This window comes from Anopheles bellator, chromosome 2 (assembly GCF_943735745.2).
Source record: "Anopheles bellator chromosome 2, idAnoBellAS_SP24_06.2, whole genome shotgun sequence".
Lineage (NCBI taxonomy): Eukaryota > Metazoa > Arthropoda > Insecta > Diptera > Culicidae > Anopheles > Anopheles bellator.
Window position 1 is genome coordinate 43,339,972 of NC_071286.1, and position 19,567 is coordinate 43,359,538.

General features: G+C 51.1%; 1 protein-coding gene across 1 annotated transcript in view; it reads left to right on the forward strand.

Annotated features, from left to right (window-relative positions):
• The window catches only part of LOC131209388 (cadherin-87A), a 49,045-nt gene extending 34,826 nt beyond the window's left edge, over positions 1 to 14,219 (forward strand). The window contains exons 11-20 of the mRNA XM_058202445.1: positions 6,816 to 6,984; positions 9,150 to 9,694; positions 9,770 to 9,908; positions 10,207 to 10,361; positions 11,688 to 11,777; positions 11,872 to 13,032; positions 13,129 to 13,289; positions 13,352 to 13,453; positions 13,520 to 13,925; positions 14,031 to 14,219. Coding sequence (XP_058058428.1) covers positions 6,816 to 6,984; positions 9,150 to 9,694; positions 9,770 to 9,908; positions 10,207 to 10,361; positions 11,688 to 11,777; positions 11,872 to 13,032; positions 13,129 to 13,289; positions 13,352 to 13,453; positions 13,520 to 13,925; positions 14,031 to 14,117 — 3,015 coding nt within the window. The 3' untranslated portion in view covers positions 14,118 to 14,219. The remainder of the gene's footprint in view (positions 1 to 6,815; positions 6,985 to 9,149; positions 9,695 to 9,769; positions 9,909 to 10,206; positions 10,362 to 11,687; positions 11,778 to 11,871; positions 13,033 to 13,128; positions 13,290 to 13,351; positions 13,454 to 13,519; positions 13,926 to 14,030) is intronic.
• The last annotated feature ends 5,348 nt before the right edge of the window (positions 14,220 to 19,567 follow it).

Consider the following 19,567-nt stretch of genomic DNA (forward strand, 5'->3'; position numbering starts at 1 on the left):
CCGCTCCACATAATGAAGCAATTTATTCCCGGTGCAATGGTTTACGTTCGTTCCCCGGCATTCCGACACCAACCCCGTGCCGTGCCGGGCCATCATTTTTCATCTAGCGCAGCTCGCTCGAAGATCAGGGTGGCAACGTGAGCCGAGCTGAAATTTAACCTTCTCCACCGTCATCCCAGGACCTATGGCGTTTTTCCCGCTGCGTCGTCGGCCACACGCAACCCGCCAACCGACCGACGAAATGGTGTTTCGCCGGGTGAGGTGAGAATGATGGACTTTTCTCAGCCACGGATTTGCCCGACTCGAGCGGATTATGAGAAAATATCTCGACGCTTTCGCAACGGCACAAGCCCCCTCCCCGGCCCAACGCCTGCCAACCGCAAGCCATGGGGGCCGTTCGGCCGGTCCTCCAGGGTCCCGTCGCTGGTAAAAGGTGGCTATTAATACGCTGTGTTCCGCAGAGTGTCCGGTTGAGATCGGATCCCGGGTGGTCGCCCGGATGGCACCGTTTACTTTCCTGTTTCTGCTTATTTTATTTTTGTCGCAGCTTCTTCCGCTCGGCATTTTGTTCTTTTTTGTTTTAGTACCATCGCCATCCGTGTCCCGGACGCGTTTGCATTATGTTGGCGCGTTGGTTGGCTGTTGGCGAAAGAAAATCTATCTCACGAAATGAGAAAACGTCAACGGGCCGAGGGGCCACCGGGAGTGAACCCATTAGGGCAGAACGTGATATAGTAGCCGCACGCCCGCATCCAGCGCAAGGACACGCTCCGCGCAGCGGTGCAATTCGATGATGGCACCCGGGCTCTGGAGTCAGATAGTCGGCACTCCGTGCTGCACTCCGCGCTATCGCTGCTACGTGGCCGGCTACGTGGCCTCCTTCGCCCCTCCACCCCGGCCGACCGGGTTGCACGCTTCAGCGGGCGTGTTCTTCATTTTTAAGCGTCGCATCCGCGGGAGCGGCAGAAGAAAAACTTAACCAATGACACCGGAGCAGCGCCCCTAAGTGACTCTCGAGCTCGGTGCTCGGAGCTCTCACCGGGATTACTTTACTCCACTTCCGTTAATTACTGTTCCGGTTAGAGGTTAGCGACAGGAGTGACTGGGTTGCGCCAGGAAGCGGTTACGAGGGTGCACCAGCCGGGGTTCACTATCTCCGCATCGTGCACAGCACGGTGCATCCGCAAATCCGGGGGATAAGAGTCGCGAACCGGCACCGCGAACGTCTTCCGCGAACGAGCACACGGCTGAATCTTGGACGACACACAAGTGCCACGAGGTGAAGCATCGCTCTCTCGGTCTCATTATGAAGCACGCGCCAAAGCAGAGCTGTCACGGCCAGCCGTAATCCCCTGGCACGCCATCCGACGGCGGTGTTAATATGTTGAAAAGCCAGCCCGGGCTGGGATTAACCAGCGCTTGGCGGTCGGTGCCAGGGTCTCTGTGGGGGGAACCCACTGACGGTGAGATGGTTGAACTGTCCCCCTCCGTGTGGGTCCTTCCATACCGGAAGTAGCCGGGGTCCGATGCAACGAGATAGAGCACACTGCACGCTCCAGCTGGCTTCGGCTTCGACGCTAGCGGAACTCAGAAATGTGCTTTCAGCCATGCCGACATTCAAGAAGAGACGCTACACTATGTCTAATCCTGAGCCTGAGTTTATTGCAATCTCGTTTCCAGTAGGACCAGGCACACAGCAGCAGTGTGGCAGCTTAAAGCTAAGCGTGAACCAATCAGTTCCTTAATTTTTCCTCTGCGCCGCACGTACCAAATCCTTCATGGCCTTCCCTTAGATGTGGGCGCTGCGGTCCATCTACACATCGGCAACGAAAAGCAATTCTTCTTCGATGTGTTGAAACAATCGAGCCCCCGACCGATGGGGCCCACGTTGGGGTTCGTTTTTTATTTAATTAATTCAAACATTCGTAATCTCCCGGGAAGAGCTCACATTGCAGCCTTGCTGTGCTGAGAGGAGCTCTGACGAGGGACCGTGCCGGGGAGCGACCGTATACCTCTTGAGTAAAACACTACAGATCCGGGCCATCCCATGTGACCGGCTGCGAATGAATAATGTGCGAAGAACCGGTTTTGTGGCTGCCGGCTGCCCAGCCCAGCGATTTCGATATCCATCCCGGAAGGAGGGCAGCTTCCGGAAAGGATACACAGCATCAGCTGTCCCCCGGCCGATGGAGGGGGAGACACCCGGCCCGGCAGACCCGCACTCGCTTCTCATGCATGGTCGGAACAAAAGCTATGCGCCGAGGGCATTTTAATTATAATACGATTATGGGCTTTACCATTGGTGAGCCCTTTGGGTTTACGTTTTCCCGTAGCCGGGCGCGGCCCCAGTGTGAGAAAATGGGCGGCATACACGCCGAAATGGAAGTCGGTTTGGGAAAATTTTAATCGATCCAACCGGCCAACCATGCCCGGACCATGCCGCAGTCAGAGGGCGCCAGTGTCTTCCCTTCAGTGCCGGAGTCGATAGTGAATAATTAATTTTCTGATTCAGAATCCCTCGCACGGCCACCAGCCGTTCCTACGCCGATCCTAATGGTTCGCTTTCCCTCCGTGCCCATTTGGCTCCTAATGGAACATTGGTGGCCCCGAATAGTGTTCGAAGCCGTACCCACATCACCCGCATGCGATGAAAGCCGTTTTTAGTGTCTTGTCCTTAAATCGAGGGATCGAGCCGTCGAGTTGCTGTGATAAATTTTAACAATCCACTTCCCGGGAACAACCCGACCAACCCGACACGGCCACACATCGTGCCCTCGTGTCGACGTGGGCCCATTAAAACATCGCATTAATAATTATAGAATCATCCCGGGGCCGGGCGCGTTTCACAGCTAATCCATTTGGAATTAGCAGTGTTAAAAGGCTAAAGTACACGCCTCAAATCATTCGTGGCGCGGTTTGGTGCGGGGGTGTTTCGGTTCGGGTGGCGGTTGTCGGAGTCTCCATTGGCACACGCCAGACAGCGGCAGATAATTTCGAGCACCATCCAACCAGCCAGCCAGCGAAGGCTCTCGAGGGAGCTGAATGGCCATCTCGGTGGCATAAATGATGAGCCGAGCATTACTGCTGCCGCGCACTCTGACGGCGGGCCCGGTGCGAGCATGATTTAGTAAATTTTTGCCTTCTTGGCTGCGGGTCGCAAGTAGTGCTGCAGGTCTCGCCCGAATGCCAGGGCAGCGGAACGACGGGCCGCACCGCACCGCATTGTGCTTTAACGTGCCAAAGTTTGGGCCGAAACAAGCCGGAGCCTGTCGGTATAAGTGAGTTAATATATTTCACGGAACGTGCGTACCGAACGGCGGCGGCACACACAAACACGCTCCACAGGCACACGCAGGCTATATCGTTTGCATAAATGATAAGGCAATTATCAGTGCTTAACGGCGTATAGTGCAGAGAGTGAAGTCCCAAACACCGTTCCGTGACAGCGTTCGAGCGTTCGAGAAACGGCATACGGCCGGCTTCTGGAAGTTTGACTTCCGGCGCACCACGGAACCACTGTACCGTTGCATGTGTTTTATTGTTCAGTCGAACGTACCGACCGGCGAACCGGGATTGCGAAACTATAATGAGCTTCCAGCTCTCGCCAGGACGAGCCCCAGTTGCCGATGGATCGTTTCGAAAGTGAGCGAATGGCGGGGCTAATTAAAGCACGACGTCGCCATCTCGGTGCCGGTGGCTCCGAGCCCCGCTGGCTGTTAGGCGACTACTACGCACTACGCGTCTCCTGCAATGTTGGCGTAAAACGCGTAAACTTTTCTCTCCGACAACTGGCGCTGAACCAGTGCTGAAAAACGGTTGTCCTTTTCGTTCGATCAGTCACCCGCCTACCGAAATGTGGAGAATTTATGAGGTTTTTCAGTAGGAATAGCTTCTCGGTGCTTAATAAAGGCTGGCGTTGGCTGGTTCTTAACTGCCTTCATTTCTTTTGCGTATCTCTACCTGTCAGCTCACATCCATTTATTCGAGCATACGAAGTGTGTTCAAAAAACAGTGACAATTTTCAATTTACGAGGGCTACGTAAATTCGATTTTCGTTTTTGTTTGTGGCGTTAGGTTGCTATACATGTCAGTGACTTTTGTTGAAAATTTCTACCCTTTTGAACTCTCAGTTAATTTTTAACAGCTGTTTTGATTGGACAAAATTTAACTCATCGTCGATTTTTGTCTACTCAAGAAATAGTTTACCACGAAGTGGTAATTTCTGCAGAATGCGGTAGCTTTGGCATCACTAGAGGGATGTTTTGGCCGCAAATTTGCGCTGAGAAAACATTGTGTGAGCAGGGGCGCGAAAGCCAATTTTAGTTTTCAAAAAATCCAGGCGTTTTTGGCGGATTGTTTCTCGCGAATCGCATATAACTTGCAGATGATATTCCTAGTTGACCGATCTATCTTGTGGCAAGAACTCATGATGCACCATGCCCCTGCAATCGAAGCAAACTGTAAGCAAAACTGTTCACATTCGACCAAACTTGTCACTCCACTTGTTCACATCTTCTTGGCCCTCTAAAAACATTATGCACCACCGATAAACGCTGCTTTGAGTTTTGATAGCTTCACCATAAGCCATTTGATTTGAAATATTCTTTGCCATCCAGTTTTTGGAGTAGATAAAAATTTGAAGAGCTGTCAAAAAATGACTGATTACTCAAAGTGGCCGAGCTTTTCACCATAAACGAGTGACATGAGTGGCAATATAACGTCACAATCGAAAATCGAATGTACGTAGCCCGCGTAAATACAAAATTGTCACTACTCTTTGAACACACCTTGTATGTCAAGTGGCACTAATGCCTTTAAATGCACCATGCGTCTCCATCGATCTTCCTGCTTTCAGTTTGTCCACCGAGGCATTGCCAATCAATGGCTAGGCCAATACCTTTGTGTGGTGCTTTGTGGGAAAAAAACAATAAACATTATATGTAATACGCCATGTGGAAGCTTAGCCCGTTACGGGTTTTATTCGAAACGGGAGCCCGCAACACTGCTTAAGCTCTCGAAAACAACTGCCACCCGATCTCGCATAAAGCTCCGCCGACAAATCGGTTTGATGATTTACTTCCGCTGCAAATGTAAATCACAATGCTGTCAATTCCGCCCGGCGAAAGCCCCAGTTCCCACCCCCAGCTACTCGGGCGCAGTGGATCCCAATGCATTGTTATTCTTATCGCTTCGACCAAACAACAAGGTCCTTCTTCCTTCGGGTGCTTTTATTGTGCGCCATTTGCCTGCCTGGCAAATGCCGGCACTCCCGGCATCGCCCTTACTCGATGTTTTCCTGAATGTTAGCATATTTGTCAGCATGTACCATCGGAGAAGAAAGAAACTTAACGCGCGCACTGGCAAAGTACAAACAACCCAGCCACCAGGCGGCCGGGCATCCCACGTTTTCGATGAGACCGAAACATCCGCCTCCGCCACTTGTGCCAGCCCAGTTCCCCCGAACAATACCCTGCCGATGACGATAACGATGACGAGGATGATGATGGTGATGATGATGAATTGTGAAAAAGCCGGCCGTGTCCGTCGGGTGAGGGAACTATCAGCAAACAACACGTCGTACAAGCGTGCAGGTCCCAAATGGTACTGACAAGGAATATATTTCCCATTTCGAACAAGGGGTGATCCGTGGAACAAAGCGTCCCCCACCGGTCTACGGGCGCCTTTATGAGGGTCCGGATCTGTTCTGGGCCCCAGATCGGGGCCAACGCCGGTTCTCACAAGAACCTACGCCGGAGTGCTGAGTGAATAAAATTTTACAGCCAATCTCTCGAGGAAACAAGTACGAAGCAAGTGTTATGATTGAAACGGCACCAAACTCAATACAATTTCCCTTTGGCCGATGCCGTTCACCAGCCAGCCAGCACTTCCGGAAGCCGTTCGCAATGCTGTTGGCAGTTATTGGCCCCCATATATATCTGTCGGTGCGACGCACAGGCAACCGGCAGGATCACACGTAAATGAATTTCTTGACGATACCGTCAATGGCAATGAAATGCATCCCTGCACTGCCTTGATAACGCCCACCGGAAAGACAAGTTCCAAGACGTGGTATCGTGGCCATATCTTCGCAACCTCTTGAGGTTCCGACCCACGCACCGAGCACCCAAGCCGGACCCGGGCTGCTATTCTTGATTTATGTGGCCAGTTTTGCTCGTTTATTAGTAATGCACCTTGCCGCGCCGGCCCAGCTGCTGGCCGTCCGATCGGTCGAAGGTTGCCAAGGCTTGCACTGCAAGAGGGGGTTCTTTTTCTTACCACCCACACCGCAAGACCGTGGCGCCTTCCGGAGCGACACCACACATCACGTAAGCTACGCCTGACGGCTCCTTGAAAGTCACACGGCCACATTCCTTGTGGCTTTGGCGCTTGCCGCTTGATGGCTTTTCCAGGCCATTATTCACAGTTTATTGCTGTCAGCAGAGCAGCGAGCCTGATCTGGACGTTCCACTCCCGCTGTCCGTGCGCATCGATGGCAGACAGGCACCTCGTTTTCCGTTTGGATAGCCAACGTCGGCCTCGTCTGCGGAGGACCTCTTGTATCCGGGGCCTAAGGCCCTGGCATTGACGCATCCGTCACGAAGGATGAGGCATGTGCATATGCATAAATTTAGAGCGAAATTTATAACATTACTTACGGTGCCATCCTCAATTCGCAGCACACACACCGACGTACGACCATTTGTCAATCCTTCACGGTGCAGTTTATCACATCCATCCTAACCACCGGGCTCAATCTCTCCACTCACCTGCTCTCCTTCTCTCTCACTCTTTCTCTTTGCACACTACGGCCGCAGCTGTTTTCGCCACCGTGGACCCCGGAAAGGCCCTATTATCACTTCCAGGTGGTGGAGGAGCAACCGATCGGAACCATCCTGACGACGATGCAAGCAACAGATGCCGACTCGACGATTGCCGAATACCGGATGACGGATAACGGCTTTTTCGAGATCAACAACACGACAGGTAAGGCCCGGCCGGTGACGACAGGACGCTTCCGAAGCCGCTCGAGTGTGTGGTCGCTCTACTCAACCAAAGCCAAAGCAACGCCGGGTCGGTAGGGCCTCAACATAGGGTCGACGACAGATGCACATCTTGCACCACGTTTGCAGACCACGACTCCTACAAGGCCGTGGAGTTTGCAGAGGCAGCGTTGTATTGTTGGTTCTTGACAATCAACTCCGGGGAATGCGCCGGTGCATCTGCTCCCCACGCAAGCATCCCGTTCATTAACGCGGGCCCGTTGGTCGGTGACGGCGGCCGATAAGGAACATCCGTTGGACCCGATGTTTGGCCGGCATCCTGTGTTAGCTTAGCACTTCCCCAAGCCACTATTTATCGATTATTTATTGAATGCTATCATGATTTCGGCATAAAATGGCACACCCATCGCTCATTCCGTCGTTATCGTCGTGGCGAGCGCACGGGATATCGTAAACTGTGCATCCTTGGGCTCGGGCGTGCAGCGGTGCAGGGTGAACTTGGGGCCAAAAGGGAAACCATAAATCAGCGTCTAGGATGGCTGCGTTACCCACCCAGAGCGGGGCTAGTTGATTGGTTTAATTAGTTCCGGCTGCTCACTTTATGTCACGCGGGGCGACACGGAGGCTACCGGAAGCGCTTCCAAACAGACGATTCGTGGTGATGGGATGTCCATTAATCTTTATCGTTTGAAACGGAAAACGGAAATATTAGGTGATTTGGGCTTGGACAGTAAACACAACATTGCAAAATGCATCAAATGGGTTGCAGGTGCTATTAACAAGACGTTGCTTAAGCCTAATAATTCATCGTTTGATTAGATTCATCATGAACGTGCAATAAATGCTCTTTTCGGTCTTTTAGTCTTAGAAAGCTAAAAAAGCATTTCAGCATGTTTTGCAACAACATTTAAAGCAGCCCTGAAGATAAGTCCGCCTAAAGATATGAACAAAGTTTATCATCTGCACTTTTGGATTGATTAAGTTAGAAAAATAGCGTGATTTAAGTTATGTGTTCATATTCAATCAGAAATTACAGTAAGAAACTGGGCAGTTAGAGACCTTTGCTGATGGAGAACATCTTCTTGGCCAATAGTTTGATGAACCTTGGAGTAACTGAGAAAAACGCACGTAATTTAACAGAATCAGCTCAATTATGTTTTGATTAATCCGGTTCGATAAGATCAACAATAATATCTGAGGGAAGGGATAAATGATAAAACCACGCTGTTTGGTAATAATGTTGGAGCGCAACATTAGATGAACAGGTTGTTCTAAATATGCAATTTTACGTGTCAATGATAAAATGCAGAAATATTTTTTACAGGACTTAATCAATGTTTGTGACTGAATTCTGATTGATTAAAATAATTTTCAATCCTCATATTTCTTGCAATCTCTTGTCTTGCAGAAATAGAACCATTGTTCCGCTAGCAATTCGATATTGGAAATATTGCCACCGCAAGCACTTAGTTAAAACATATGAAAATCCAGTTAAATTTTCACTTTACGAACAAAATCAGGTCCGTACATCTAATAAACGCCCAACAAACTCATGCATGCAAATCACGCTCGAATGCCTCACAGTACAAACGATAATCGAGCAATGCGTAGTTCCGGTTCAACACCTTGCACATTCGCCCACAGCCTGGAGGGAGTTTAAATAATTGGGCAAAATAATCGTCACCTAATCGGTTGCGAATCGGACAAATTAGCATCCAACGCCAGCGCGCAGTTCGTGATGTTTAGGCACCAACGCGTTACGCTGGCAATTTGCAACGGACCGAAAATTAGTTTTGCGTAAAAATCCAACCGTTTCATAATCATATCCCCAACACTATGGCCGGCTCGAGTTTAGTCGGGCGAAAAATGGTTGGCGTTAAAATGTGCCACGCGAAGAAAAGCATTGAGCCCCGCAAACACTGTGGAGGCAAGGTGAGGCTGAAATTGAAACTATTTCCTATCGCCAGCTGGCAAACTGAAGTCAAACAGCGATAATATCCAAAACGGGTGCAATGCTGCACCAGTCGGGATACCAGCACAGGCGGCGTTCAGATTCGGCACGCGAAAATTGACAGTCTAATTACGGGGCGTGTGAAAAATGAGCGCATCACTAAACAATGGTCCCGGTGCTGCTGCTGTCTTTTGCAGGGTTGGTGCAAACAAAGTCCCGGATCGACTACGAAACGGTGGCGGTTATCCGGTTCAACGTGACCGTGGTGGACACTGGCATCCCGCAGCGTACGTCGACCGCCCAGCTGACGGTGGACGTCATCAACACCAACGACAACGATCCGGAGTTCGAGGAGCCGGAGTACACGATGCAGGTCCGGGAGAACAGCCCCGTCGGGACGCTGGTCGGTATGGTGCGGGCCCGCGATGCCGATGCGGGCCTTTACGGCCAACTGACGTACACGATTGTTGGCGATCACAGTGGCAACTTTGCGATCGACCCGGACACGGGCGCCATCACGGTACACAATGCGTCGGCACTGGACCGAGAGGCGGAACAGGAGGTGAGCCTGACGGCCATCGCCACCGATCGAGCACCGGACGCAGCGCGGCGATCAACGACCGTGCCGGTGCAGATCACGATCCTGGACGAGAACGACAACGAGCCCCACTTTTCGCAGCAAATCTACATTGCGTCGGTCGCGGAAAATGCCGCTCTGCATCCACCGGCCGCCATCTTGCAGGTAATGGCCGTCAATTCGACCGTGACTAATGGGTCCGCCGTTAATAACCGCTGTGTTCGGCTTTGCTTCCCCCAGGTCAGCGCTTCCGATCCGGATGAGGGGGCCGCGGGTGACGTGAAGTACGCGATACTGTCGGATAATGTTGGCGGTATCTTCCGGCTCGACGCCAACTCGGGCATCCTGTATCCTGGCGCCAGTTTAATTGGGAAAAGCGGTAAGCTGATGAACCGCGAGCTCCCAACCCGCCACTGATAAGGGGTCCCACCCGCTGATGTGTGAACGACCGGTTGGGGCAGTGGGCGACAAGTTCATATCAATTTATTAGCCATCGACGACAATCCATCGCCACCCCGGGCCCGCCACCCTTTTGACAGCGCTTCCGAGTGCGGAAGGACAACCAATTGCAATGTCAAGCCGGCGGCAATCATCAGCCAAACTCACTGCCTCCCTAACCGCTCTCTCTCTCTCTCTCCCTTTCTCTCTGTCTTTCTCGGCTTCGGTCACTTTAACAGGACAATATCGGATCGAAATTGAGGCGCGCGACGGTCTGGGCGCTGGACCGCACAGCGACACGGCCACAATAATGATCGACATCCAGAGTATCAATCAGCATCGTCCCGTGTTCATCATGCCCGCCCTCTACAACGCTACGGTCGAGCTGCCGGAGGTAACCCGCCACTTATTTTGACCACTTCCGGTTCGCCTCTATCGCCCGCTGTCCGCTGTGCGCTGATGAACTTGCCTGCAATCCCCTCATCGGTGGTATCGGTATCGCGAGCGCAGAGGGTATCGTCTAATTTCGGCCTGAGTGCCCGGTGCTTCGTTTCGGTGACCACTCGATGTGTCTTTTCCTCCGCGCATCCGTCCACACCCCACCACACACACATACACACAGAGTGACCATCGCCTCCGTGTTTAATTGAGTTTTTCATTAAAATTCTATTGAAACTGTCATTCCCCTGCGCAAGCAACCCTTTCATCATCGCCCAAATGCTTTCGTGTCCCTCTGGACACGCGGACATGGCGGCTTTGTCCAGCGTTTGGGGACGCAACGAGGATGTGCTCACGACACAAGCACAAGGGAACGTAAATGGGCCAACCGAAAATGGTAATATCGGAGCGTGTTCGTCCTCGCTCCACGCTCGTGTGCTGGTGTCGATATCGCGCGGTATAAATTAAAATGCGCCGCCAGCGACCGGCCATGTCCTGGCTTGGAATCGGTGGACAGTGCTGTGGCGTCGGCCACCCAGACCCGCGCCGTAGCTGCATCCTCTTTGTTGTGAATGTTTGATATGCGGCAAGCGCATCAAACGCACGCCCCATCACCGGCCGGAGACTGGCCATGCTGGGCCGTGGATTGCAAAAAATAACATGTGCTACGCTGAACGGCACAAGATGCGCTTAAAACGTCATTGTTAGAAGTCCCGCATACATCCAGCTGTTGGCGCGGATTATTTATTGATGCATGAATTAGAACGTTGGCCGCTTTGCTAGCCGATGGGCCATCGATACGACGGGCCAATTAGCTTCAAGTACATCGCATCGCATGTTGGTTTTGAATAAATGTAGTTGATGAATTTGTTGAAATTCATCAGACTACGAAATATTATGACACTTTATCATCTATCGGTTAAGAAACTTTTTTATAAAAAATCGTCAAAATTCGATCCTATTCGAGCCACTCGTAGTTCGACAATCTTTTCGTGCGTAAGCATCGTAGAGGCGTAGTTTACAGCATTTCCGGTCTGCTTGGGTATTTCTCCCGCTATGCGAATGTTTGATCAGCGCCCCGTTCATCAGCACGCTAACTGCATAACGGACTGTGTCGCAGATCGCAATTTGTACCGCTCCGGGCCGACCCAATGGGCCCTTTATCCACCCACCAATAAATTCCTCACTCTCAACCGATTACAACAAACCCTCCGCTCCTAAGCCTATTCGACCGGGCTCAATTTACCGACCGGTTCTCTTCTGTTTCATTCCTGCATCGTAGAACCTGGCCACGGCAGACTATTTGGTAATGACGGTCAAAGCGACGGATAATGATCCCGGTGCCAACGGCAAAGTGCTGTACTATTTGCAGGTACGTAATTAAACAGTCGATGGCCGATAAACGGGACGGAACGGGACGTTGCCGGTTTCGATATGCACTAATGCGCGAGTTTCCGTCGTCACAGGTAAACAGCCAGAATGTGCAGGAAACGGACGAGTTCAGCATCAACGAGATGTCGGGCGAGTTGCGCATCCGGCGCCAGTTAGACCGGAAGCGGCAGGCACGGTACGAGCTGATTCTGGTGGCCCGCGACCAAGGGACACCGGCCTGGTTCGAAACGCTCCGCTTCCTCACGGTCCTGCTGGTCGACGTCAACGAAAACTATCCCGAGTTCCCCGACGCCTCGAATCCGTACAAGTTCTTTATCACCGAGAATGGGCCCCGCGACGTTCGGATTGGTAAAATTCAGGCCTTCCTCGACAGCCCCAATCCGACCATCTTCTACTACATGCTGCTGGGCAATGACAATGGCGCTTTCTACGTGGACAAAACGTCCGGCGATCTATACACGAACCGATCGATCGATCGCGAAGAGATCGACCTGTACATGCTGTACGTGTTGGCCAGCAAGCAGTCGGATCTGTACATTAGTGAGCACGAGCGCGTTCTGCTTTCGACGAATCAGCTCGAACGCAACGCGACCGTGGCCAAAGTGTGGGTCAGTGTGCTCGATGTAAACGATAATGCACCCGTCTTCAAGCGAGACACTTACTATGCCGGCATCAGTTCGAAGGCATCGATCAACGAGCTGGTCACGATCGTCAATGCGACCGACCGAGACCTGGGGGTGAACGCGACACTGGACCTCTTCATCCGGGGCTCGTTCCTGCACAAATTCGGAGCCACCAAGACGACCGGCAGCATTGTGCCGAGTCCGTTTTCGATCTCCAAGGACGGTCGCGTCCTGACGGCCAACTATATGGCCGAATACAACCAGGATCGGTTCGTGTTGGAGATCGTCGCGAAAGAAGTGGAGTCGCCGGAGCGTGAAGCTACCGCACGTGTGCACGTGTGGATTTTCAACCCGGAGCAGCTGGTGCGCATGATTCTTTCACGGCCCCCGTCCGAAGTGCATCTAGACCGGGAGGAAATTGTGTCGGAATTGGGTAACGCCACGCAGCGGCTGATCATCGTCGACGAGATCCGCTACCATGTCGACAGTCTGGGGCGCATCCGGATGGACTGGTGTGACATGTACTTCCACGCGGTAGACGTGTCGACCCAAATGATTGTCCCCGTGGAGGAGATCCTGCGTGAAATCGACGCCAAATATGACTTCCTACAGGTACGGAACGACAATCTAAATTAGAAGGTCCTTCCTTAAGAACGTTCCTAGAATTGAATGCCTGTATTTATGAAATCGTTTTACCGCCTCTTGCAGGACTACAATGCTGGATTTTCAATTCTCAATGTGGTGCCAGCGTATGCCGCCGCCACGCAGGACGACTTTGACTTGGCCCTGGCGGCCTTGATTGCTCTACTCATTGTCCTGTTTGTTGGAGCCGTTAGTTTTATCGTTTTGTGCTGTTGCCTGAAACACTGGTAAGTAGAATGGAAATCCGTTTTTATCCGATTTAGTTTACTGAGAAACTGCTTTGCCCCAGGTCAATTACAATCCCCAGTGAAACGCGGAGGAAGGATGCACTCATCAAAAAGCAGATCATAGAGGATCTAAACACTACCGAGAACCCGCTCTGGATCGAACAGTGAGTAGATGGCTATGTGAGGGCAAAATGTAGGACATCCTTGCGAATAACTTATTGCAATTGCAGGAAGCTCAAACTGTACGAAGAGCAGGAGCTGACGATGCAGGTGTTTTCGGAACCAGACATGTCACAGCAGCAATCGATGAACAACTCGAACAGTACCAACAGTGCCGGTTCGCAGGATCCATCGTCGCAGCTTTCGCTGACGCTTGGGCTGGACCATCAGCTGCACCATCATCAGCCTCAGCAGCAGCCGCACCTTCGGCGAGATTCGTACGACATGTCGCAAGCGGGCGACAATACGTACGCCACCATTCAGCCACGCAACTACGGCACTAGCAACCTGAGCACGGTGCTCGGAAGTAGTCTCACGCCCGGCCACGGTCCTATTGGCCCGTCCGGAGTGACGGGCGCAACAGGTGCAAGCGAAATCGCAGACTACGCCACGCTGCGCAATAGTCGTGCCCCTTCGGTAAGTGACGATCCGGCGTTCAGTAAACCCCAACCAACCCAGTTGGATTGTGATACTAATTTTCCCACCATTTTTTTGGCATATGATTTGTGTGATTTCGTGCAGCAATTGTTCGAGTTTCGCGGCTCAACCTTCCAAGTGCAGCAACCGGGTGGAGGAGATCAACCCGATTACGTGACGGAGCTGATGTAGGACGACGTGGCAAGCTGCTCGTGCACCGACAGATCTAGGCTAATTGGACTGGTTCACTGTCACAATCCGGCAGTGCTAGACACAAAGGAGTGAGCTGCTACTCACAGACGGCATCTAAGCATCGAGAGAAGGGTGTCAAACGGGTGTTCGGAATTAATGGTAGCTAATGATCCGGTTTTCGAGACGCTCAAGCATTCCGGACCAACACCGGAACGAACGCAGTAGTTTGAACTCGGCGTATTACAAGACTTACAGTAAGAAAACCCGTAGTCAGTAAGGGCGTGGGCAAATCACGAGATTATATGATAGAGACAATAAATAGATGTTACTGATGGCACGGGCCTTCCCGTGCGCCCTTCCATTATCAGTAGGGCCTAGCGTAGCCACACTCGCTACTCGCTCAGAACGCTTCACCCCAGCATGGAACGATCCTGGCCGAGCGCAATGCTGCTATTACGCAGCAGTTACCGGTTCGACTGCGCGACACGCACATGTTCATCAATTAATTTATTTTCGATCATTTTCACACCATAACTCCGATTATCGTCGCGTTGCGTTTTAAGCCACGGGTTGCAGTTGCTAGCCGGGCCCGTAGAAGGGAGGGACTGCATTCGCATGTTTTTTGTGCCCCATTATACAACATCATTGTTTAACATGTTGGAAAAATGGTGCAACACGTCAACCTTTAGCCGCTCGATTGGTGGTCAATTCATTAGCGTCCGCAATTTTATGCCTCATACTCATTATGCTTTAACACATTTTCCTCGCCACTTCCGGTTCCCGCACCACGCACCTAACCGGAGGAGCACCCCGTGGAAACCGTCCTTGCGCCATTTGATTGTTGATCCCCGTAAATCGTCCCACGGGACCAGGATTTCCACGGTTAATCATTTCCGACGATCAGCTTTCCCCTTCCTAACGTTCTTTTTTGTTCATATTCCTGTTGGAATGCTCTTATAAACCGTTAACTTTAACCTCATTTTCATTCATTATTGGTTTTACCGCACTTTTTAATTTAAACATCGTTTTTAATGTATTCAATTAAACAAACCGGACGGTGAGGAAACGGCTGCAGGTCTGCGGGTTTCGGGGCTCTTTGAAGTCGCCCATCCGGCAACAGTCGACCAATCAATCTTCCCACCCATCCGTCCAATCAACCGTGCCCAGTACGGTTTGATGTTGGCTGGTAGCTACTCCATTTTCCTCTATTTGTATTGCGAATGATTAATGCTGCCAGTATGCCCCAACCGGTGCCGGCCAGAGCCATGTTTGGTTTATGAAATGTGCATTCCAGCAATTGCAATTCGCTCCTCAAATGGATACCCGCGCAGGATTCGGTGGAACAGGACCGTTCGATGCCCGTCCGCTCCGGTTTCATCGAAACGATGTTTATTTTTAACCCTCTTTCTCGCATCCCATTCCTTCGTTACACGTGTCGCAATAGGATGCAATTCCGTTGCGTGATAGCTGCTGATTCAGCGCCGCAGGACGTCCACTTGGCAGGTGACCGCAGCAGGAAACTGTACATAATTACATTAATGGATGGAAATGTTTTAAAATGATTTAAAATCAATTAAACGGCTGAGCGATACTAACTTGTAGGAGCCAAACCGAGTGACGTATGTACGTCCGAAAGACAGACAGGGGTCAGGTGTGGCGAGGGCACGGATAGTGAGAAAGCAAACATGCTACTGAGCGCAGGATCGTACGGACTTAACGTTAATAAAGTACAGTATAATGCAAACAGAGTATCCCGCAGATAAATGTACGACCCGATGGATGGATGTTGACAACAATGTACAAAGTAGAACGAACGCGCAGCACAAAAGACGTTCCACGTTTGCACCGAGGCGTAGCATATTTTTAACCCATTATGATGAGACTGGAATGAAGCCCGTAAATTGTCATACCGTTATCGTTTAGTCAACATAACAGTTTTATACCGTTGAATGGTTTTATTTTTTATTTTAATCAATCGTGTTACTCTTGACATTCAACTTGTTTCGGCATATCGGTTGCTCGTACAAAGGAATGGGGTCGTTCCGATTGCTACAACCTCCATTGAACCGTGAACCATGGTTTCTGTACAGACCACTGACAGAGGTACTACTGTTTGCAGTGCTAGAATAATGAAAGTAAACTCGATTAGTAGAATGAAATGTAGAATGTAAACTCATATAACAACAACAAAGTAAGCAAACAAGAGCAAGAATTGAACCAGAAATTTTAGGGGTAATAAAAGTTTTTAATTAAATCATAAATAGTTTTCTTTGAGTACTTTTAGCTTACAATGAACTAAAATAATTATTAAAACAAGCGTTCGTGTGATGCCTTGAAACACGGTACTAAAATTCAAATCAATTTTTCACTGATAGCACCAAAAGCGGTTGGGGCCTTCTCAACAGTGATTCTAGTTTTCCCGCCAAGTAAAAGCAACTCACAGGCCAGGACTGCTCAGCGTTTTTAGTAGCCGGGTAGTAAGTAAAACAAAATTATTTACATGCCTTCGTGTACATTATTTTTGAAAAAACGGACATGGTGAAATGTTTCAAGTGAAATTAATCTTGCTGCATACATTCAGGCGCCAAAGATCACGAAGTGAGCTACAAGATCGGCCAGCGTGTAGTTCAAATCATGTTTATACATTTTGCGAAGGGAATGATGGAACTAACCAGGTATGGATTTGGTCAGGCTCTCGTGCAACAAAAGTTTTCACTACTTTTAAGCAAATTCAAGTTCTTCCAGTTGAACATTTTCACTTGGCGATGTAAATTCGCCGGTTTCGGCCAGTGGTCGTGCGTTACATCGAACCTTCGCTTTGGCCGAAGAATATGGAGATTAAACCGCTTCTCCGGATGATTCACCTTCCCAGAGCAACTGACGGCCAAAGAACGAAACCTGGCAAGAGATGTAAGAATTTCACTTTCACTTCCCACACATCCGGGGCCGCGAAAGACGATAACGAAGCGCAACGCCGTCTGATGGCCCACCTGGAACGGTGGGCCGATCGTCGGTCGATGACTCGTCGTCACTCTACTTATCGGTTTATCGGTTCCAGCCCATTCGCAACCTTCGGCGCAACGGTCAACGCCGTGCGCGCGAGAAGGAAGCATAACTAGGCCAGCAGACGACGCACAGAGCACCGGTAACCTCAACGTATCCGGCGGCCTCAGTCGGCCGCTCACATAATCGGTCCGGCTCATAATTGAACGGAGCCACACGGGAACACGGGGTGGTGGTCAAAAAACGCCCCAACCCGATGGTCATTTGAAAGATAGAGACGGAGAGAGTGCGAACGATATAGAGAGCAGGGCAGGGAGAGAAAGAGATCGGCATGCCTGGTCCAACCTATGACGTGAGTCCCCAACTTCCAGAACTGGAGCAAAAGCACGTCGAAAGCGAAACGAAACTCCCATTATGCTGGGGGCGCTGGCATGTGTGTGTGTGTGTGTGTGTTTGTAGGCTCCTAGGTGAAGATTGCAATATGGACAGTAGGGTCGATCGGTTCCCCGCCGCCGCCGCCAGCACCCCAGGTTAATGATTTATTCCGTGAGTGTGGGCCTCCGCCAGCGATGGGGCCGGCAGCCTCCGGGCAGCCGGCGACTGAAAAGTCAACATCCGCGAAAGGGGCCGGCCGCGAACGGATCGGTTGTTGATTGCATTTTATTTCATAACAAAAACTGTCTCAAAACATGGTAATCCTTCCACCGGCCCACCGAACCCGGCCCGGCCGGAGCCATCGTGAAAGCGGGCGAACCGGGGCGAAAGCCACCCAATCCCTCGAGGGGGACCCGGGCGCGCGATCGCCGCCGTTTTGGAAGCGATACGGAAAACAACCAACGCAAAGTGTGGGCACCGCGGGGCCACGGCCACGGTGGAAGCACGAAATTAATTTACCCATATATTTGCCTTTCGACTCCTGCGGTGTTGTGTAGCCCCCGTTGTCGATGTTGTCGCTGAGCGGTCCCGGCTGAACCCCCAACCCACAGAGCAACTCCCATTAACACCGAAACACAATGTTCGGGGAAACATGTGGCAACAGCGGCGTGTGCTCCTGGTTCGATTCGCTCGAAAACCGATCCATCGATCGACCTTCAAGAGAACATCCTTCACGCATTCTGTCCCCAGTCTGATCAACATTCCCGATCAACGGACGAACGGAAGAAGCGGTTTTATCTAAATCCGTCCAACGACAAAATAAAATTGTGCAATGTGACCCTCGAAGGGCTTTCGGATGCGTCGGAGGTTGGGAGCCGGCCTCTAGGGTGATCGGTATGCTTCCGTTCCGGGAGCACACACATTTTCGGAAGCATTGATCTCCGGGTGCCGAACGCGACCCGCCGGATCGGGAGTCGATTTTTGTCCGTTTTGTTTTACGTAATTCCGACATTTGTCGCGATTTTCACCTCGCGTGTTCGGCGGTGGGGGGTTGCTGCTTTTAAGGCCGGCTTGGTTCATTTTATGCTCGTAGCTCATTTTGGGTTCTCATTTCCATATCCGCGCGGATCCGCCTTCGCGCACGAAACCGTCCGTAAAGGATTTCCGTCTCCGGGAGCTGCTGGCCCTTGGCGCAGTGCTTATCGAAATTCCGGCTGCATACGCAGCCGAGAGGTGTTACGGGTTTTCACTTTCCCGCAATTTTGTATCAATTCGTTTTTTTTTGTTTAATTTACCTTTATCACCTACCTCGAAATGACCTCATTGTGGGGGTGTGCGAATTGCAGAATTAATCGTATGAAGAACTCGCTTGAAAAACAGTAAACCATTGCGCTTCTTGAAAGTAACTTTGATCTTTTTACGTGCAAATTGACTGTATTGCGAGGTGTTCATTTAAGGGCTTTTTTGAATGAGCACAGCACTGTATCTTCGGTTTGTCATTCGTAAAGGGGTGACCGTGAGTGTCAGCAATCTAATTGCAACCCGTCACAGGCATCGTTCAAGTGACATCGAAACAATAGACTAACCACACCACCAACTAACCAACCTAACCACTAACCAACTACCGGATTACGGTCTCAAAGCCGATCCCAGAAATATCGATGAGCTCGTTTACCCTCGCCCAGAAGAATGTTGGGATCGCCACCATACAATGCTCGGGCAGGGATCGATACGATCACAGCACGGACCTCTACCGTCGGCTGTGCACGATGCGCGATCTCGCGATGAAGTTACGCAGCATAACGAAAGCGACATAACGTTCGATCCGTGGAGGTTGCGCTGTGTGTTGTGGAATGTGTGTCTGTTCGGGATCGGTATAGCTCAGCATAAAATATTTGCTCTTTATTTTTGCATACAGTCTTCCCACGCCTCACACACCCACCCGAGCCGCCTTCACGACGCTCCGTGCCACTCCGTTGGTCCGCCGGTTCGACGAAAAGGGCAAGATTGGTTCGCATTCCTCAGCGAAAGAGTTTGGCGATCAGGATCCGGCAAGCAGCAGCATGAATCAG